The 22,954-nt window shown below is 41.5% G+C and overlaps 1 protein-coding gene across 4 annotated transcripts in view; it reads right to left on the reverse strand.

Annotated features, from left to right (window-relative positions):
* Positions 1-19,341, reverse strand: part of Atf6 (activating transcription factor 6) — a 169,893-nt gene extending 150,552 nt beyond the window's left edge. For 2 of the 4 annotated variants that reach the window (XM_052737566.1, XM_052737565.1), the window contains exons 1-4: positions 19,169-19,341; positions 6,596-6,672; positions 4,525-4,612; positions 1,498-1,604 (exon numbers count right to left, since the gene is read on the reverse strand). In XM_052737566.1, the coding sequence (XP_052593526.1) occupies positions 1,498-1,604; positions 4,525-4,612; positions 6,596-6,672; positions 19,169-19,220 (324 nt within the window). In that variant the 5' untranslated portion in view covers positions 19,221-19,341. Of the gene's footprint in view, positions 1-1,497; positions 1,605-4,524; positions 4,613-6,595; positions 6,673-9,265; positions 9,373-18,943; positions 18,963-19,168 lie in introns of those variants that run through there. The other 2 variants (XM_052737568.1, XM_052737567.1) reach the window with 2 other exon arrangements.
* Positions 19,342-22,954: the final 3,613 nt, after the last annotated feature.

Consider the following 22,954-nt stretch of genomic DNA (forward strand, 5'->3'; position numbering starts at 1 on the left):
TGGGATGCTGAGGCAGCAGAATCACAAGTTTGAAGCCACTTTGACTACTGGAGTGGTTTATATTGATTATTAACTGGACAGGATCTAGAATCACCTTGAAAACAAATCCGTGAGGCATATCCGAGAGGGAGTTTCTCGATTAGATTGAGGTGGGAAGACCCACCCTAGATGTGGCCAGCACATTTCCATCGGCTGGGGTCTCAGGCTTCACACACAGAGAAAACAAGCGGAGTGGGAGCATTCACTGTCTTCTTTCTGACTGTGGACACGATGTGACCAGTAGCCTCCCTCTCCTGCAGCCACGCCTCTCCTTCCATGACAGACTGCGAGCCAAAATAAACCTTTCCCTCCTAAGGTTGTTTCAGTGCTCTGTCACAGCAACCAGGAAAGTGACTAACACAGCTCTATGCTTAGATGCTGTCTCGGGTTTTTTAAAACGCCCTAAAACTGTAAGAACTCAGACCAGTGTTGCAAAGTGCCTAGAGCACAGGGCTGCAGATCTTGACGGACTCAGCACACAGAGAATTTGGATTTCATTCTTTAAGCGTTTGGAAGTTATTAAAAGGTTTTAAGGTAAAGAACGTAGTCAATTTTGTAATTTTAAAGGATTCATCTTTGAAGATGATTCTAAGAAAGGTCTGGAGTGTTGGTAGGCTGACCGCAGTTAAAATCCTAATGGCTTTTATCCTAAGGTCAAATGATGATGGCCTGGAAATGGTTTAAAAAAAAAAAAAAAAAACACCTAATCTTAGAAATATTAAGTGAAAAGGGGGCTGGAGAAATGATGATTCAGCAGGTAAAAATGCTTGCCATGCAGGCCTGAGAAACTCAGTCTGATCCCTGACATAGGAGAAGGAAAGAACCAACTCCTGAAGGCTGTCGTATGTACACACACACACACACACACACACATACACACACACACACACACACACACAGAATACAATCAAGATTTTGTAGCTGATAAATATAGAATGAAGATGCCTCAATTTACACCAGATAAAACACATGAACTATTAACTTGACTTTTTTCTTATGTTTTACCTTTCCCATTATTTAATCAGGTACTTCATTTTCTTGACCTCAAAGCTGAGACAGACACACTTCAGCTAGTGTGTCTACCAGACTTCTGCAAAAGTCTTAGCTCATTCTAAGGACAATGGTAGGAGTTCCTGCACTGAAGAGATCATATCCCAGATCCTGTGAGCCAGGAGTCATAAATCTTACATTCTTCCATGTCCTTAAAGAATGTCTACTCTAATAGAGAGGAGAGTGAGGTGCGGGAAGAAAAGAAATGAGTAAGTGAAGACTTTTAGATTAGGGAAGCAAGAACAAAGGGCTGTGAACCAACCTTGAAGGTAGCAGCAGCCTTCTCACTCCCATAAGTCCCTCGTCAAGTCTCATTTTCCTCAGAACACTTAATGAACGTCAACTGCCTCCCCACCCACCTTCCAGATCGCATTATAACCCACTTCGTTATGAAGTCGAGCCACTTACAGGAACATGCTGAGTCGAAGAACAGGAGTCTACGGACCGAGGAGATGAGACTGAACAACTTGAGGAAGCTGGAGAAAGAGGCTGGGGTTCTGCCTTAATGTCTTTAACTGAAAGACATAGAGAAAAGGCTTGATACACAAATCCATACAAATTCAGAATAATGAGTATAAAAAAAGAAGGTAAAACGGTCTCTTAAAATTCAATCAGTCATTAGGGGAGGGTCACAAAAATGTGTCATTTCAATGACAAACTCAAGATCAGAAAACAGGGTACACCTCTATTCCTGGAGGAAGCTGCATCTGCCCTAACTCAGGAGAGCTAAAAAACAAAACTAGGTACACAGCTGTTACTTCCTTTTTTGGCTGAGGAACAAGAATAGGCGAAACATTCTTCTACTCTATAAACTTCTCTGTGTCTTCAATAGTATACCAGATACCAGAAAAAGAAAAGAAACACGAATAACCAGCATTCTCCCATCCAAATCCTACCTATCTATTCACCTTCACTTTATGGACTTATTGATCTTACTCAGTTCCTGCCTTCCATCACAGAGTATGGAAGTCACAAGGTCAATGTTCTCTCTAGATTTTTGGCTTTTGTTTGTCTGGTTGGTTGGTTGGTTGGCTGGTTGTTGCTGTTGTTTTGGGGTGCTGAATGTCAAATCCCAGGCTCTGTGCATTCTAGGTAAACACTTCACCACTGAGTTACATCCCAACCCAGTTTCCTAATTACTGCTGTGTAACTGAATCTAAGAAACTAAAACTAACCACCTTATTAGGTCCCCAGGACCTATGGATCAGGAACTTGGCCTGGAGAACACTCATGTACCTACCCCATATTCTATGAGAGAATAAGAACATAAAATGAAGGTAAAAGGAAGGGCAGAGATAGGAAGGAATTTAACAGGGGAAATGTGCTGGTTATAGATGTACTCTATCTCAATTCCTATCATCTGTGAGGCTAATGATTGATATATTTCTAAGCCAGCTTCCTTTTAGACAGTATAGACAGGGCAAACGAGAAGGAAACACACTGGAAGACAGGAGAAAACATTTTTTTCAATATCTCTTACCAGCTTTGCCCTATCAGTAACAACCTATTCCAACCTTATCAAGTTCCGTAAAAATATCAGCGCCAGCGCCAGGCGGTGGTGGCGCACGCCTTTAATCCCGGCACTCGGGAGGCAGAGGCAGGCGGATCTCTGTGAGTTCAAGGCCAGCCTGGACTACAGAGTGAGTTCCAGGAAAGGCACAAAGCTACACAGAGAAACCCTGTCTTGAAAAACCAAAATATATATATTTATCAGCGCATGTGGTGGCGCCTGCCTTTAATCCCAGCACTCAGGGGCAAAGGCAGGTGGATCTCTGTAAGTTGAGGCCAGTCTGGTAACACAGCAAATTCTAGGACAGCTAAGACTGTTAACACACAGAATCCCTGTCTCAAAAAGCAAACAAAACAACAACAAAATCTATGCTACTAGCTGCCAGCCTCACAAACAAACATGAGCTCTGGGTTCAGGGAGCGTCCCTGTCTCAAAGAAATGACTCAGAAAGCGACAGAGGGAACTAGAGAGAAGACACAGCAGTTATGAACACTTGCTGTCCTAACAGAGGACCTGGGTTTGATTCCCGGCACCCACATGGCAGCTCACAACTATCCATAATTCCAGTGCCAGGGCAGCTGATGTCCTCTTCTTACCTCCAAAGGCACCAGGCACTCACAGGGCACACAAACACACATGCAAACAAAACATTCATACACAAAAATAAAAAATAAACAAATCTAAAAAAAGTTTCTAAGTGAGAGGAGAGGACCCAGTTCCTCTAGCCTCTACGCACACATGTATGTACTACACACATACACCACACTCACACACATATCAGGGAAAATCTAATAAATTAAAGGGAATAACTCTTATATCTATTGACAAAGAAGGTAAGATGTATTAGTAAGAAAAAGCTGTAAGTTATGAGAATGTTATTTTCTTTCGAAGGAAAAAAAAATCTAATTTTTACCCTATAGTAGGGTGGCTCATGGGTCTTAAATAACAAAGCTGTAGAACAAAACCTGAGTGGCTGAGAAGCTACATAAAGCCATGGAAAATGAAACCTCTGCAAGGACTCTCACGTGTAATCACATTATCCATTATAAGTTTTATTCAAAGAAGAACAAAAAACAAAACTGAGCATTAGGGCTAGAGAGACGGATTAGCAGTTAAGAACTGACTAATTAAAAAGAAAAGAACTGTCATCTAATCTTCTCAAAGACCCAGGTTCAATTCCCAGCACCCACATATCTCTAGTTCCAGGGGATCAGACAGCTTTTTTTTTTTCTCTCTCTTTGGGCACCAGGCACATAAGCAGTGCACGGACATACATAAAGGCAAAACACTCACATGCATAAATTTTAAATTTAAATTTTTAAAAATTAAGGCCGGGCGGTGGTGGCGCACGCCTTTAATCCCAGCACTTGGGAGGCAGAGCCAGGCGGATCTCTGTGAGTTCGAGGCCAGCCTGGTCTCCAAAGCGAGTTCCAGGAAAGGCGCAAAGCTACACAGAGAAACCCTGTCTCGAAAAACCAAAAAAAAAAAAAAAAAGAAAACAAAAAATTAAATTGAACATTAAAATCCAAAGTAAACTGCTGTAAAACTGTAGTTGAACTCTCTGTTCTAATAACAAGGATTTTATGGCATATTGGCCTCCTCTAAGTAACAGATTATGAAAAGTTTACCATTACACACTAGGTAACCAACATAGAAGACAAACACAATGTTCTCTCTGTTGTCATTACAAAATGTTAATCACCTTAAAAATATAGCATTAGCCAAGTGGTGCCCCCTCCTCAGAAGGATGTACATCAAATGCAGGGGACCCCACTATCAGGCTCCTAACTGCTGGTAACCCTAGCCTCATCCTTCCCATTTCATAAACACTGTTGGCCAGGATTTTCTGACCCACTTAATTCCAAGAACCACCAAACTCTAACAAGAGTCTGGCTAGAGCGTTTAAGGGTAAAGCACATCGTTACCTGAGCAGAAGTGACTGCTGGAGCTCCAAATGTCTGACTCCCAAGGCATCAAATCCAAATCAAAATTAAGATGATCAAAATTATTTTCCTGGAGATGTCAAATCAACAAATGATTAGAATAAAATACACACACCTTGGAATAAAACTGTCAGGCACAGTTTATCATAGATAATATAACTGCTAGTAGGCAATCTAATAGAAAGAATTTAAGCTAACCACTTCATACTGCAAATACATTTGAGAGAACCCAGAGATACAGCAATTCTGCTTGCTGAAGGACAATAACAGCTAGAAGAGGAAACAGACTCAATAACTAAAGATTAGTGAGATTTATCGTGGAAACAGACCATTCAAGATTCACAAAATGAGTCTTTAGCCATAGAGAGGTCCAGATCCAACAAGAGAGTTTTCCCCTTTTGCTACTTAGAAAAACAAGTCCAAACAAACAGCTATTCATATCGTCTCCCTATAAAAGAAAGAATACAGACAGAGCCAAAAACAGTGCAGGAGTCATACAGAGGGTAAGTACTATAAGATAATGTTCTTTGTCCCCCTCCAGGTCTGTGGTTCTCAAACTTCTAAAATCTTTATGAATTCAACAAACAAACCCAGAAACCATTTTTAAAGCCAATTAAGACAGCTCAGCAGGTGAAGGAATTAAAGAATAAGGCAAAGTTCAGAATTCTATAAGCAACCAGCTATCAAAAAAAAGAAGAAAAAACAAAACTAAGCCATTTTGATGGCTCAAAGTATTACCATAAGTTTTTTTAATTATTTATTTTTTATTGCATGTAGATGTGTTTTGCCTGCATGTATGTCTGTGCAGCATGTATGTGCAGTGCCTGCAGAATCCAGATCCCCTGGAACTAGAGTTATAGGCAGTTGTTAGCAGCCATGTAGGTGCTTGGAATTGAACCAGGGTCCTCTGAAAGAGCAACCAGTGCTCTTAACTACTAAGCCATCTCTCCAGGCCTACAGTAACAGTTTTTATATAGTTCTCTGACCAATCAAAAAGATAAGGATATGACTAATTTTCAAAGTTCTTAAGAAGGAAGTTGGGCCAGGCGGTGGTGGCGCACGCCTTTAATCTCAGCACTCGGGAGGCAGAGGCAGGTGGATCTCTGTGAGTTCAAGGCCAGCCTGGACTACCAAGTGAGTTCCAGGAAAGGCGCAAAGCTACACAGAGAAACCCTGTCTTGAAAAACAAAAACAAAAAAAAAGAAGGAAGCTGGTAAGCCTGACTAGATCCATGACTCACACATGCCTCTTTTTTTTTTTTTTCAATTTTTCAAGGCAGGGTTTCTCTGTGTAATTTTGGTGCCTGTCCTGGATCTCGCTTTGTAGACCAGGCTGGACTCGAACTCATAGAGATTCACCTGGCTCTACCTCCTGAGTGCTGGGATTAAGGGCGTGCACCACCACCGCCCAACAGCCTCTTAATACTATTATTCATACAAGCCGCAAAGTATCTGTAAAAATCAAAAATAGGACTTAGTGTGGTGGTTCAGGCCTAGAATCCCAGCACTCAGAAGGCTGAGGCAAGAGAACTGCTAGGAATTGCAAGCCAGCCAAGCTACATAGTAAGTCCCAGACCAGCCAAGACTACAGAGTGAAGCCAAGAAAGAAAGAGAGAGAGAGAGAGAGAGAGAGAGAGAGAGAGAGAGAGAGAGAGAGAATGAAAGACAGAGAAAGAAAGAAAGAAAGAGAGAAAGAGAGAGAGAGAAAGAAAGAGAGAAAAAGAGGAAGAAAGAGAGAGAAAGAGAGGGAGAGAGAAAGAAAGAAAGGAAGGAAGAAAGAAAGAAAGGAAAAGAAAAGAGAAAAGAAAATGACTTTCCCAAGGTCACCGACCCCTAAGACCACACATATGCTAAGGACACAAGTCTTCTCAAAGCAACACCCATGCAACTTTGTAGTTCTATATTTACTGACTACAAAAGGGCTACTAACATTCCTGATTAATGATGGCATTTAGTTCCCGGCCTAAACCTACTGTCCTGAAGCTCTCATGCATTAATAACAGTACAGATGAAACATCAAGTTAGTCACTATTTCTCCTCCAGTAAGTACTTACGTAAGTTTCATTTGCTGCATCGAACTGCACCTCATCAGTATCTGTGAAATAGCCAAGCTCAGCAAACAAGGTGGACTCTTGAATAAAGAAGGAAAAAGAAAGGCCACGGTCACTCATGAAGCTGACAGTGGGACAGGCTCTGCACCCGGTGGCAGATCTATCAGTTTTCCGTGAGATCCATCAGTTTTCCGTGAGATCTATCAGTTTTCTGTGAGATCTATCAGTTTTCCGTGAGATCTATCAGTTTTCCGTGAGATCTATCAGTTTTCCGTGAGATCCATCAGTTTTCCGTGAGATCTATCAGTTTTCCGTGAGATCTATCAGTTTTCTGTGAGATCCATCAGTTTTCCGTGAGATCTATCAGTTTTCTGTGAGATCTATCAGTTTTCTGTGAGATCTATCAGTTTTCTGTGAGATCTATCAGTTTTCTGTGAGATCTATCAGTTTTCTGTGAGATCTATCAGTTTTCTGTGAGATCTATCAGTTTTCCGTGAGATCTATCAGTTTTCCGTGAGATCTATCAGTTTTCTGTGAGATCTATCAGTTTTCCGTGAGATCTATCAGTTTTCTGTGAGATCTATCAGTTTTCTGTGAGATCTATCAGTTTTCCGTGAGGCACTGCTGCTGCTGACAAGCTCAAGCAATGTGAACATCATGAGGACATGGGCTTGGCTCCCCAGAACATAGGCCAAAAGCTGGGTACAGCTGTACACATCTGTAATCCCAGCACTGGGGAGGCAGAGAAAAGTGGACCCCTAGAGCTTGCTAGCCAAATCAGTGAACTCCAGGTTCAATAAGAGACTCTGTCTCAACAACAAAAAACAAAAAGTGGAAGCCTGGCAAGACGGCTCGGCAGGCAGTAAAGGCATTTGCTGCATAAGCTGACGACCTGAGTTCGAGCCCCAGAAGCCACGTAAGGGTGGAAGGAGAACTCTACACACACTGTGGCATGCCCACCCTCACCCCAACACACACAAGAAAATTAAATTGAAAAAATAATAAGGTGGAAATGACTGAGGAAGACACCCAACACACACACACACACACACACACACACACACACACACACTCACACACTCACACACTCACATGCACATACGCATGGGATTAAGCACTCACAAAAATGTCTAAGTAGAAAATAAAAGACAAGCCTAAATTTCAGTAAATTGAAGTATATTCTAATTTCTAGTGAGGTTTCCTTATAAACCAAGGAAAATATGGATAAGAAAAGATTCTTCAATAATCCACATTTAAAAGAAAATTCAGAAGACAGTCAAGATGCTGACAAGGCCCAATACTTCCATAGACTCTGTAAAGTTTCCCTTCCCCAACACTTTCAGAACTCTCTAGAAACTAGAGTATCCCAGTTCCAGATCCTCCTCTGTACTAAAACTCCTGCAGTGATTTCCATCAGCTCCCCCGCCAGTCCACTTATCCGTTTGTGATTATTTGAGTCAGAGTGGCACCCACAGGCTCGAACATTTGAACGCTTAGTCCCCAACTTGCGAACTGTTCAGGAAGGACCAAGAGGTGTGGCCTTGTTGGAGGTGTGTCACTGGGGTCAGATTTGAGGTTTCAAAAGCCCCTGCCAGACCCAGTCGCACTCCCTCTGCCGGCTGCCTGCAGACCAGGATCCGCTGGTAACTACTGCTCCAGTGCCATGCCTGAGCCATGCTCGCGCCCTGAGAGCCATGGACGGACTCCGCCCCTGGGACTGTAAGCAAGCCCCATTAAATGCTCCTTTTATAAGTTGCCTTGGCCATGGTGTGACAGAACAGCAGCACAGTAGCGAAGTCACTGACCAACGACAGAAAGATTTCACCAACTACACAGAGCACAGCAATAGCATATAGCTCTAATAATGCCAGGCTATCCACACAGTTGTCAAAAAAAAAAGCTACTTTAAACTCAGCTCCAGAGCCAAAAATCATGCACACAGAAGGCTGTGAGGATGTGTCTTAAGCTAAAAGTCTTCCAAGTTTTCTACATTTGCTGCCTCTCATTTCTTCCCATTCCTTCTTAAACCTACTCCAGTCAGGCCCCCCCACTCCATATATAACAGTTATTAATGTCACCAGTGATCTCCATACTACTAAATTCAGTGGTAAATTCACAGTCTTTGCCACTCCTGACCAACCAAGAGGCATCTGAGCAAAGTTTAACCCTTTCCTATTAATTGAAACATTTTCTTCGCTTAGCTTCCAAAACACTGCATTCACCTGCTCTTCCTCCCACCTACCTTAACGTTTCCCCATCTCTCTAACCGGAAACTGCCTCTGGGCTCAACATAAATTTTTCTATCAAATGTTCTCTCTTTGAAACTCCAATGAACTCATGGCTTTAAATACATCTCTATGCCAGGCATTCCCAAATATGTATCTCCAGCTGATAATGTCCAGAAGCATGGGTAACACACTGTGCTTACATCTCCTCGTGATTTTTGGAAAGGTACCTCCAATTTAGCACACTCCAAAATGAGCTCTCATTACCTCTACCAAACCTTCTATTGTTTCTAATTGTCACTTAATGTCATTCAATTCTCCTAGTGGCTCAAGCCAAAAGCCCTAGAATCACTGTTTACTCCTTTCCCATGCTCTCTGTATTAGATCTACTTCCAGATCCTATGAGCTTCCTATTCAAAACATATACATCCATAATCTGGCTTCTTACCTTTTCATCCCATTCTTCCTTTCTTCCCTAGGCTCCCCAACACCAAGAAGCCAGCTTCTAAGACAGCCTAGCAACGAGGCTGGTGGGTTTTATGCATAGTCATCTGCAGTAAAGTGCCTGGTATCCAAAGAAATGGTATGGTGGGGAAGTGCAGGTGTAGGTGGCAATATTCCCTAGCCGCCAATGAAATGGAGCTGGTGAGAGGAAGAACAGCATGACAGACGGAAGAAACAGCCTGAGTAGTCAGGAGTGATGACAGTTAACAATCTGTTTAACTGATGGAGCAGATGAATAAATATATCCAGAAGAACTGAAGTGAGATGTCTCACTGTCTGAAGGAGGATTTCAAAACATGGAGAGGGGAAGGCTAAAAGAATTATAAGGTGTTGGACTGAAATAATTAGTAAGTGACCTAATTTCAAATACATTCATATACAACCAGAAATGGTTGCACATGCCTATAATGCCAGCCCTTGTGAGGCAGTAGTAGGAGTCTCTGCAAGTTCCAGGCCATCCTGTGCTACATTCCTAGTTCCAGGCAAGCCTGGGCTACAGAATGACAACTTTCTCAAAATAAATATGAAACAGAGAGAAAGAGATCATTAAAGATGTTTATGTGTGTACATACACAGAGACATGCATTCATTTCCTAGTTCTGTCTGCTGAGAGGTTTATGCACAATGACACCTCAATAGAATGAAAATAATGTGCTCAGATATGGATATTAAATACCATTCTCCACTAAATGGAAATCACTAAGGGGCTCTTTGGAGAAATGGCTGATTCAGAGCACACAACAAAAAAATAAGCCTGGTAAATCTTCATGTGTTCAAAAAAAAAGGAAATTCTTAGCAAAAGATAGGAACATATCAAAAGAACAGTGGCCATGGCTCTGAGGCAGCATTCTTGCCTAATGTGTGCAAGATCCTGAGTTCAATCCCCAGTACTTCATGTACACACAAACAAAAAGAACATGAATATGTCAAAAGACCAAAGGCACTAACATGAATGAACTCCCACTGATCAAACCTGAGAAAATCTAAACATTAAAATAGAGTAAAAGTTTACAATCCATTAAGATTAAAAAAAAATTCAGTGAATTCACACAGAAGGAGAAAGAAAGGGAGGGGAAGAGTGCTCCTTCTAATGGTGTAAGCATTGCTTGCAAATTAATAACTCTAAGACAGGATAAAGATAGACAATATGCATGTGGCAACCATGAGTGGTTGATTTAGGCTGGCACACTCAATGAGAATAGAGATGTGAGGATGTAACAACAACAGGACACTAGTGTCCTGTTACATTATGTCCCCCAAATATAAATAAAAACACAAAAGGTAAAACTGACTTTACAATGGAGAAACCTGACAGATGGCAACTTAACTATAATCATGTGACCAAGCACCTTAAATGGCCAGCATCACATGACTCAGAATCAAGCACAGCATCATGTCTCTGGCACACCTGCCATTGCATGGCCTGAGTCTGGTCACAAGGCCACAGTAGATAGAGCCAGATTATTATTGATTTCCAGCATAAAAAATTGCCAAGGACTCAATAGAGAGGAAAAAAAACCTAGAGCTGTTCCAAAATGAAGGACATCAATGAGATATGTGAAATAAAAGCACTGTGTGTTTTCAAGGAGAATTTCAGACTAGAACAGAAAAGCCACTGAGACAAACAGCAAAATTTAAAATATCTCTGTGAAACGAACAGCAGTGTTGTATCAGTGTTTATTTTCTGAATGGAAGAAACACACCGAGGTACCATAGAAAGCCTGGGGTGGGGTGTTGCTTGTTATCTTCTGGTGGGGGGGGGGGTTGATATGTACTGTAGTATTTAAGGGTGAAAGATGGGGAAGAGAAAAAAGAGAAAGAGATGGAGTAACTGTGACGTGCTTTAAAAATTGCAGAAGGGCATGCAAGAGTTCTTTACAGTGCTCTTCCAACTGCAGATTCAAAACGACTTCAGAATTTTAGATGGACAGCTACTTGTAAAGCTGAAGCAAGGATGACCTGAGTCCACCACTTCAAGACCAGCCTGAGCAACACAGAAAAGTCTCGACTCAAAAACATGCCTGTGAATGTATATACATCCACTGCTATCAGTTAACTATGGGAATTCCTATAGAAGCCTCCAAATAGTCTCCTGGCTTCTGCCATAGCCTTCAGGCAGGCTCTGTTCAATATAACAGCTAAAACAACAGTATAAAAACAAAGGATTGGGATGGAGATGTAGTTCAATAATGTAACATACATGAAGCCCTGAGTCCAATCCCCAGTATCACATAAACCAGGTATGGCACATGCCTGTAATCCTCCTACTCAGGAGGTATAAATAGAGGGATGGTAAGGAAATTTAAGGAACCTGTGAGTTGGCTCAGCTGGTAAGGTACAAGCCAAGCAAGCCTAGTGACCTGAGTTCCATTCTCAGAACCCACATAAAGGTGAATGGAGAAATCCAACTCCACAAAGGTGTCCTCTTATCGCCACACACGTTACACACATATACACAACAATAACTAAGTAAATTTATTTATTTTAAATTAAGATCAAGTGGAGCTGGAGAGATGCCTTAACAGTTAATGGCACTGGCTGCTCTTCCAAAAAAACCTGGGTTCAAGTCCAGCACCCACATGTTGGCTCACAACTATCTACAACTCCAGTTCCTGGGGATCTGACACCCTCTTTGGACTTCCACAGGCACTACACATGGACATGGTTGCACAGTCATACATGGGCAAAACATCCACACATATAAAATAACCTCAAAAGTTTTTTATTTAAAGTAAGCTCAAGGTCATCCTCAGCTACACAATGAATTGGAAGCCAGACTGAGCTACCTAAGACCCTCTCAAAAAAAAAAAAAAAAAAAAAAAAAATGAAAACAAGCCGGGTGGCAGCACTTGGGAGATACAGGCAGGTGGCTCTCTCCAGCCTGGTCTACAAAGAGAGTTCAAGAACGGCCAGGGCTACACAGAGAAATCCCATCTCAAAAAGACCAATAATAATAATAATAATATAATAATCAAGACCCTGCTAAACCCGTTGAATGGTTAGAGATGTAGCTCTATCAGTAGAGTGAAGCATGCACAAATCCTATAATCCCAGCACCTGGGAGGTAGAGGCAAGAAGATATAAATTCAAGGTCATCCTCCACCCTTAGCTACATAGGCTATAAGATTCGGTTAAAAAAAAAAAAACTTTTAAAAAGGGATGTTGAAAACAAATATGGTTACCAATATATAAAGGCATCATAAACCCAAAATATTATAACAGAACTGAAAAATCCCTATCACCTAGAGAAATTAGGGCTGTCCGTGTTTTACGATGATGCATATTCAAGTATTTGTGGTAGTGATGTGTAAACAACCATGGTGAAGCTCATAAAAGTATACAATTATGTATAGCATACACATAACTCTTGATAACGACAACCAACAACTATGCTACTAGTTTAGAATTTGCTACAGTCCACTTCTTATCCTTATTTTAATAGCATGTTCCCTCTACTAAACAGTTTTACAGTAAAACGGTGAGCCACGTTACACTGGCAGACACATCATACGTCTTACTCCTACTGTGTCTTAATTGCATCATTTTCTCTTGTGTTTTATTTAATCTCAGATCATTTTGTTCACTGTGGCCATAAGAGCCATAGAGCGATAGGTCATAGTGTATGTGTGTGTTATATATGCACATATGTATCATACAATCTAAGTGTGAAGTGACCCACAATCCAGGTTTGTAAGCACATGCCACACTATGATGGTCACACAGCACACTTCTCAAAATGTGTTCCTGTTGTAAGTGACGGATGACCACAGTTAATGCAAGGTAAGAAGGAACCCTGTGGTCTGGCTGAGAACTGTAAATAGTGTCGTGCATTCATGGTTTGTTTTAATAAACATCCCTTGTTCCTAAGAAACACCTGGTAAGTACTTAGGAGTTTCATTCTCCATGTTTGTGTTTCAGGTGGTGAAAGAGGGGAAGTGTGGGTAGTAATGAGACACAAAGTACGTGGGTCGGGATTTTAACAGCTGGCGAAAAGAGAACTACAGGTATCAGTGTACTTACCCATCTTTCAGCTTCTGTGGTTTAAAAAAGCTGAAGGTAGATGAACACACTTCTATACTTACAGACTACTTCAGAAGAATGCACGAGGAACAATTGGCCCAAATCACTCTAGAGTATTAAAATCTACTCCCTATTCCTATGTCCCTTTCACCAATTTCACACTACCAATATTTAGACTTCCCTCAGCAATGGCAGCTGTGATTTCAACCTTCTTAGCAAGCTTCTCCACCTCACCCCCCTCTACCCCGACCACATATTTGTTTACTCCTCCACAGTGATCTCGCTTTTGACTTTATCTCGGCCTGATCAGAGTGTTATTATTTTCAATAAGGAGGAAAATGGGTCACAAGACGAGTCAGTAAGTAAAGGAGCTTTGCTGCCAAGCCTGATGTTCTGGGTTTGAGCCCCAGGACATCCACATGATGGAAGTAAAGAACCAACTCCCAAAGGTAATCTGACCTCCACACGTGTGCCTTGGCATGTGGACCACCACCCCCCTCCACACACAAGTAAATAAATAAATGTAACCAAAAAAGAGAGCTAAAAGAAGAAAAATTAGGGTCACCATTGAACATGGACTTTTCAGAAATTTCTCTATTTACAAAACAAAAAGGAGATAGGGAAGAGGAGCAGGAGAAATGTGGTAACAGCAAGAAGGGAAGTAACGTCTATGGAGAGTTTGGCATTTTCTTTTTCCCCCCTCGAAATAGGAGAAGTTAAGTAACTACATGTTTGTTTTCTAACAGACGGGAGAAATGCTATAAGCACCAGGAAGAATAGCTTGAGCAACACTTTTAATAAAGCATGAGATATCTGAAACACATCCCGAAGGCTGGATTCTATCTAGGAACAAGAAGCCATCTTCAGCATCTGCAAGGAGGGAAGGCAACCATGCCGGTAGGGGAATGAGGCAGAGAGACTGGAAGTTCGGATGCAGAGCATGAAAGAGAAGGTGTCGGAGGCTGAAGAAAGAAGCTTTAGGGAACGATTATCAGTAACAAGACAGAGAACAGACTGGCCGAGCCCACTAATCTAAGGATCCTAACGGGTAATGTTGGAGAAAGCAACAGTAAGTTAGTAGCTACATTTTCCAAGAAATGATGGAAAAATCAGAGATCTCTGCAACAGAAAGAGGTGGAAGATCATATACTGTGACAAGGTAAGATTGACACCTAGATATTTAGTGTGGAGGAAAGAAGCATGCTCTAGAAATGACAGAGAAGGACAAAAAAGACACTGACTATATTCTGAGGTGCCGAGTGCAGAAGGCTTTCACCAGGACTTTGGGGAAAACTGTGTCATCAAGGGAGTGTCACACTTTGGTTAGTGCAAGAAAAGGAAGGGAAGCTTTAAAGAAGACACTAAAGACATGAGAGAAACCACAGCAGCTTCTCATCTTAACACATATCTCTTAAGTGGCTTTTAAAAAAAAAGAAAGAAAGAAAGTGGTTTTGTGCAATTCAAGCAAGAGGGAGAGAGGAAGAAAGAAGAGGGAAAGTCTAAGATTGCAAACTAGCCATGGAAAGAAAGATGCTCAACACCATGTAACATTAGCAAATTGCAAATTAAAACAAGGCACCACCACTCACCTGTCAAAATGGCTAAACGCACCGGGCAGTGGTGGCGCACACCTTTAATCCCAGCACTTGGGAGGCAGAGCCACACAGCAAGATCCGGGACAGGCACCAAAACTACACAGAGAAACCCTGTCTCGAAAAACCAAAAAATAAAAAATAAAAATAAGTAAACTCCAAAGTACTAGCAACAGCAAATGCCAGCAAATGGAAATATCCACTCATTGTTGGTGGAGACACAAAATGGTACAAGCCTGGCAGTTTCTTATAAGCCAAATTACAATATGATCCAGTAATTGAGCTCCTTAGTATCAGTCCAAATAATATGAAAACTTACATCAACACAAAACCCTGCACACAGATGTTTAGAGCAGCTTCATGTCTAACTGCCAAAAATTAGAAGTGACCAAGATATCAACATGTAAATAGATATAAAAACTATGTGCTCTAAACTGAATTATGTCCTCCAAAAATTCATGTTGAAACCCTAATCCCCACAATGGCTACATCCAACACGGGGTCTTGAGGAGATTACTAAGGCGAAATGATGCTGTAAGGAGAGGATAACTCTCTTTCCTTCAACACCATGTGAGGACACAGCAAGAAGGCAGTCATCTACAAGACAAGAAGAGGGCTAGCATCAAACCTGAACACGCTAGCATCCTCCACACCACAGAGGATACTGTAATGACAGATCAGTGTCATCAAACATTTGTCAAAACCCTTATATTTAGCACTGTTTGGTGCTAAAAAGAAATACACCATCAAAGCGCAAAAAGACACAGAGGAACTTCAAATGCATTCAAATGCATAAAGAAGTCAGTTTGAAAAGGTTCCATACTGCATGGTTAACTATACAGCGAAAGCAAAACTGTGGGGACAGTGAAAAGATCTATTGTGGGGTAGGGGACCATCAGGTGGAAGGAAGGAGGGATAAATGATGGAACACAGTGAGTGTTGAGAGAGCGAAGCTTTCACCCTACTCTGTACAACCCTGTAATGATGGACCCATGGCATGACACTTGTCAAAACCCCTGTATTAAGGCTCACCCTTCACTTAATACTAATGTATCATCAAGCCGGGCATGGTGGCTATGCCTGTAATTCCAGTATTTGGGAAGCTGAGGCAAAGAGCACTACAAATTCAAGGCAAGCCTGGGTTACATCAGATGTTCCAGGCCAAGTCAGAGACCCTGTCTCAAACAAATTGATCAACACTGGTTTACCCATCTTAACAAAAATACCACACTAATTGCTTTAGTTTGCCGTCCATGGCTGTGATAAAACACCATGACCAAAAGCAGCTTGAGGAGAAAAGGATTGGTTTGGCTTACGTGTCCTGTTCACTGTCTATGTGAAGGGAAGTCAGGGCAGGAACTCAAGGCAAGAACCTAGAAACAGGAACTGAAGCAGAAGCCATGGATGAATGCTGTTCCCTATGGCTTACTTAGCCTGCTTTCTTATATACCCAAAAGCACCTGCCCAGGGTTAGCACCACCCACAGCAGGCTAGGCTCTCCGACATCAATCATTAATCAAAAAATAAATAAATAACCCACAGACTTGCCGACAATCTGATGGGAGAATTTTCTCAATAGAGGTTCTCTCTTCCCATATGATTCTAGCTTGTTTCAAATTAACAAACAAAAAAAACCAACTAACCAGCATAGTAATGTAAGATGTTACCAGTAGAGGGAACTGTAGAGAGGAGAGGGGACTATATGGAATTACATGTACTATCTGTACAATTACTCTAAAAATCTAAAGTTGTACTTTAAAAAAGATTAATAAGTAATACACTAAATATAATTGGGGAGCCAGAGGCAGGAGACTTATGAAAGCTGTAGGCCACCCTGGGCTATATAGCAAGACCTTGTCTCAAAAGACATAACAGTAACAATAATGGGAGCCAGATATGGTACTGTATGCCTATAATCCCAGCATTTAGAAGGCTAAGACAGGAATATCAGAAGTTTCAGGCCAGTCTGAGCTACACAGTAAAACAATGTCTTTAAAAGATTCATTCTAAGTAAATAACTAAGTAGAAGAAATAACAAAATACACCTATGTGAAATCCAAATTTCAGTCTCCATACGCTTTTATGGGAACACAGTCATTCTCACTGATGTACACCACCTACGCCTGCCTTTTCACTATGACAGAGCAGCTGCAACAGACCACAGGATAGTGATGCCCGAAATATCTGCTATGTGGACCTTTTCAAAACACATTTGCAGACGTCAGCTCTACATTTCATTACTCACTTTTAGAAAATAAATAAATAGAAGCATGTCCCATCATATCCTGTGCTGAGATAACATCCTTCAAATTATTCAAGTTGTTAATCATAAGAAATACCAATTATAAAAGCTAATTTGTAAATTTTAACAGAGCAGCTGCTAAAATTTTTAAAACATCAGTACATCAGTAAAATAATCAAATATCCAAAACAGCAGCTCCCAAAGAATCCATTATTTTATTGAGAAACCCTAGTATACAGTAGTGTCTAATGACTGAAAAATCTACCCTACCTACTGAACACCTAAGGAATAAAAGTATTCAACCGAGAGATGATTGTCAACACTCTGAAAAAGAAATCTAAAAGACAACGGGAAAAGGGCATATTCAAGGAGAAATGGGGCAGGACACCTGAGAACAGAGTCAGTCAACCGACTACAAAGGACTGAATGTTTTGTTGAAGAATCAAGTCTAGGAGTTAGGAAAATGTAGCCGAGAGTCAGAAAACAAGATAAACTAATGCTATCAGAAGTGCTTCGTGTTGGAGTTTAAGAAATGCCATGAAAATATAAGGGTCAAATGGTTGAGAAAATAAATCATAACCACCCAACATACTGAAGTAGACTTGTTTTAAAAGAGGAGGAGGAGGAGGAGGAGGAGGAGGAGGAGGAGGCAGCAGCATTAGGAAGAATCCATCCTTAAGGGGGAAAAAATGAGGAAAATGCTACAGAATAGAAAAACCAGAGGCACAGACTTCAAAGTTAGACAGCCTAGTTCTAATCCTACTTTTAACCATTTAACACCTCCAAGACTCTGAGCACAAATTTTGTCAGCTCCAGTTTCAGCATCTAAAGGACGCACTGGGCTATTGTGAACATAAATCACACATGTAGTGTGCTTAGCAGAAGAGGTGACAAAAATAAGGTCCTAAGCAAGTGGCTAATGTTACTATAACAAAATATTCAGCTGGAAAAATGCACTGGAGAACGGACATCTAAAGCTTTTTCCATAAAGTCTTCGAAAATCTACCCGAGGATTAAAATAAATCCCTCATAGATTATAATTTTACAGCACATCTGCCACTGGAAAATGAAACTAGGATGTTCAACACATTCTAATTGAGAGTCCACTCATGTTGTGGTGGAATGCTGGTCTGGTCCAAGGAAAATAATACCCCAAAATTACAACGCTGAAGAATGGTGCAGTTTCACTACAGGATCCATTGAGGTACCCACGGAATTCCAAATTCATACTGGATCCCGTCAATACTCTGTCTTGTAATCAAGAGAGGAGTATCAGCTTCCCCTAAGGATTTAGATGGCAACGCTTGTCCACTGTCATTCTCCATTCCATCCTTCCTGAACACCAAAACCAAGCAAGACAGACTTAACAAGAGGTTTCAGAGCTATGTTTGGACAGCAGTCAGGATTACATCAGTTTGTAAGTGTTAGATCTAATCAGGGACATGGGTCAGGTGCCTGGGAGCTTTGCTTCTTTGCCAGTTTGTAGCTATGCCTTAAACCAATAGCGAAAACTGAGAGATAAAGATTTTCTTCCGTGTATTTCAACCATATTTTCTCACACATGCCACGCGCACGTGCAGTGCACTCATACATGCGCGCGCGCGCACATACACACACACACACACACACACACACACACACACATTTTCTCCCCACCCACAGCCCTCAGTCTGAGAAAATAGCTTGGAGCCTTTGGGGCAGCCACAGTCAGTCATCCTGCTGAGTTCTGGTCCCTCAAGATCACCTGGTATTTCCACCAGGAACGTACATTGAAAAACTACAGCAATTTCGATTAGAACATCACTTCACTATCGCTGCGGCCAGGACAGGAGCCCAGTGGTTCTGCCAGTCTCTTCCACGACCCGCAATCGGCAGCCTCGCTCCCCTGGCAAGGTTCGTCCACACCTGTCACCGCCACCGGGCGGAAACCGCGAGGAAAAACCCCCGCAGACGCGGCCCGAGCTAGCCCGGGTCCATTCGCAGATCCACTCACCCCAGTCTTCCTCTGGACCGCGAGGAAATCCCGGACTAAAAGGCGACTCCATGGTGCCGGCCACACCAGCCGGCTTCCCCGAAACAGACACCTCTCTCTCACAACTCGGATCGGTGAGTAATCCGAAACGGCGGCGGCCGGCGGACAAAATATGCTGAGCGCCGACGGACGGTGGCCGAGCGGAGGCAAACTATCTCAACGGCACACCGGCACTTGTAGCAAAAGCCAAGGAGACGTCAGCGGATAAGCCAAGTCGACCTGTGAGTAAATGTTTCCCTGTGGGTGATTTCAGCACTTTCTGTCCCGCTGTGGGGTTTTTTGTTGTTCTTATTTTTCTTTCTTTCTTTTTTTTTTAAAGAAGGGCGGAGAGCACGCAGATTTAACTGCTTCAGCTAAAATTCGTTGATAATATTAATGAAAAGTCTCCTAAACATAGTGGTTTGTTCTTTGATTGCTTAATACTACGATGTAGAGATCTCAGAACAAAATTAAAAATTGACAGCAAGTCTGATTCGGTATTTGTGAATACTTTTGCTGTAAAAGTTTTTCATGTACACAGTAAATAAAGACAAACAAAGAAATTTTCACAGTTGTTAGAACTGCTTCTTTTCTGGCACAGAATCGGGGGGCGGGGGAGAGGACATTCTCACAAATTATACTTGTAGAAAGCCCACCTTCAAGCAAATTTAAACAAAGAAAATATGTAAGATAAACTCTTCATGTCCACACTTGCCTCCTAAAGAATTTCTAAAACTCTCAATAGGTTGTCAATCTTGTATTACTAAAACTTCAAGATTCTAAATATTTTTAGAAGAAAACTATACGCATCATGAATTCCAACTGAAAATGTAAAGTGGGTTTGAAAAAAATAGTTTCAAGAACATACTTAGTATTGTTTCTTTTTCAGTTTTACTCGATTTCAGGGGCGGGTGACTTTCAAAACGAAACAGTGAATGAACGCGGATCCCTCTAGGACCGAGTAGAATTTTTCCCATGGTTACAAACAAAACAGAAATGCTTCCCAGAATCCTCCAGCTCCTCGTGGCTGATGTTACTACCGATTGCGGAATGCAGGAAAGCTGGGAGGAGAGCCAGCTCAGCATTCGTGAAGTCCGGCCGGAAGCGCACCCGCATAGACACGTGCAATGCGCGGCATGGCGCGGCAGGGGCGCGCGCGCGCACACACACACACACACACACACACACACACACACACACACACACACACACACACACACACACACACACACACACACACACACACACACACACACACACACACACACACACACACACACACAGAGTTTTTAAGCCCCCATACAATAAATGTCAGTCCTTCCGTCGTTGGAATGATATATTTTTTTATTTACCGTGAAATTTGTAATACTTCATTCTGGCGCTTCATATTCACTGACATACAAACTAAAATAAAATCGATTTTTCTCTCCCTACCAAACATCATGGTCTTTAAGAAAATCATGCTTGAACTTTCAGTTTTAACTTTTATAAAATTTAATTTTTTATCAAATTCTCTTATTCAAAAAGTCTGGGCAATTATAATACAAATGTTTGGATGACTATCATCAGAAGTAAACAAATGTTAACATTTTTCACTTAAATCTAAATTTTTCTCACAGTATATGAAATTTTAAATTTTATATACCGGAAAGTTGAACTCTCTCCCCACTAAGCCACTACACACCCAACTTAATTTCCCTCTGTCCAAATAGATAATTCCAACCATGAATTTTGTTTTATTTTGTTTCACCAGGGTTTCTCTGTGTAGACTTGGCTGTCCTAGAACTCGCCCTGTAGACCAGGCTAGTCTTGAACTCACTAAGATTCTCCTGCCTCTACCTCCCCAAGTGCTGAAATTAAAGGCGTGCACCACCAGGCTCTACCATGAATTTTATAGAAATCTTTTTAGTTCATTTTTACTTTTACCATGTTTAAATGTTTGTAAATATAGATGTTAAGTGTTGGGGGCGGGTAATTCACATAAATGTCTAACATTATAATGTTCCCCCAAATCATTGTCACTACACATTACTCTTTGAGGCTCTCTCCATGTTTTAACTGCTATATTTCCTTGAATAGATGTAATGACAATTTTTCTGTTTACCTAAATGGACACTTGGGTCTTTGAATTGTTTACTAGTACATAAAACATATTACCTGCAAGCATATCTTCCACATATTTACTGGGTCACTTGCAAAATGTGCAGTTGACATCCTCCCCAACATATTCACCAACACTAGATATGATCAGACTTTTACAGTTTGTGTCACTCTGTGTTTGTGACTAGTTGACCTTTCTCTAGCAGTTCAGGAATGTTGTAGTCCTTAACGTTCGTTAAACTATACATTGTTCTGTGAACTGTCCACTCTTTCATAAAGTGTGCTGTTGGGTTTCCTTTCTCTCTGTGATGCGTCCGTAGGTCTTTAGATAGCCTACTTTATTCATTTTACTGTTGCATGTGCTGTGAACATCTTCTCCTGGCTTAGCATTTGTCTTTATTTAGGGGGGATTGTGTAGTGAATTTGTCAGTCTTTTGTTAGGTCTCTACTGTAGAGATACATTGTACACCCTAATAAACTTGCCTGGGGATCAGAGGACAGAGCCGGCCACTAGATTAGACATGGAGGCCAGGCAGTGGTGGCACACACACACACTTAATCCTATCACTCAGGAGTCAGAGATCTCTGTGAGTTCAAGGCCACACTGGTAACAGAGCCAGGCAGTAGTGGCACATACCTTTAACCCCAGTACTGGAAAGCACACACCCCTTTAATCCCAGAAAGTTACAGCAGGGCGGAGAAAGGTATATAAGGTGTGAGGAAACAGGAACTAAAGCAGTTCAGCTGAGACCCTTTCGGGTGAGGACTCAGAGGCTTTCAGTCTGAGCAAACAGGATCGTCTGAGGAGTTGGCGAGATAAGGTAGGCTGTGGTTTGCTCTGCTTCTCAGATCTTTCAGCTTTCACCCCAATATCTGACTCTGGGTTTTCTATTAATAAGACCTCTAAGATTTGAACAACACTCTGTCACTTGTATTTTAAGAAATCCTTGCCTATCCTGAGGTCATTAAGGCTTTCCTCTTCAGAGTTTTTAGTTCTGTTTTTCATTCTTTCTCTGTTGTTTGGTATCTTAAGATATAGTAGCCGGGCGGTGGTGGCGCACGCCTTTAATCCCAGCACTTGGGAGGCAGAGGCAGGCGGATCTCTGTGAGTTCGAGGCCAGCCTGGGCTACAGCGCAAGATCCAGGAAAGGCGCAAAGCTACACAGAGAAACCCTGTCTCGAAAAACCAAAAAAAAAAAACAAAAAAAAAAAAAAAAAGATATAGTAACACTATTGCCTTTTGTACCACACTCCCCTTGCTGAATTCCATTACTGTCATACTTTGTGTGCTTCTTAGGATTTCCCACTTAGAAAAACTTACATTGTGTACACAGTAACACTTTAACATTGATTTTAACAAATGTAAGGCAATGTGGTGAATCCCTATGTCACTATACCATCCCAGCCTCAGCCATTTGTCACTCCTGTTCCATCTGTCCTCTTCCCAATGCCTTTTTCATTTTTTATAGGAGTGTCTTACAGCAAATCTCAGAGACATAGTGTTTCATCTATCTAAAACAAAGCCTGTTTTGAAAATACCATATATGCCTAGCAAAATCAGTAATTCCTTAATAAAATCTAATATTTACCTGTTCCACATTCAATTTTCAGTCTTAAAAATGCCTGTCTAGGGACTAGAGATGGCTCAGCAATAAGAGCACATCCTCT

This window comes from Peromyscus californicus, unplaced genomic scaffold, assembly GCF_007827085.1.
Source record: "Peromyscus californicus insignis strain IS unplaced genomic scaffold, ASM782708v3 Scaffold_14__1_contigs__length_90479793_seg_2, whole genome shotgun sequence".
In the NCBI taxonomy this organism is placed as follows: domain Eukaryota; kingdom Metazoa; phylum Chordata; class Mammalia; order Rodentia; family Cricetidae; genus Peromyscus; species Peromyscus californicus.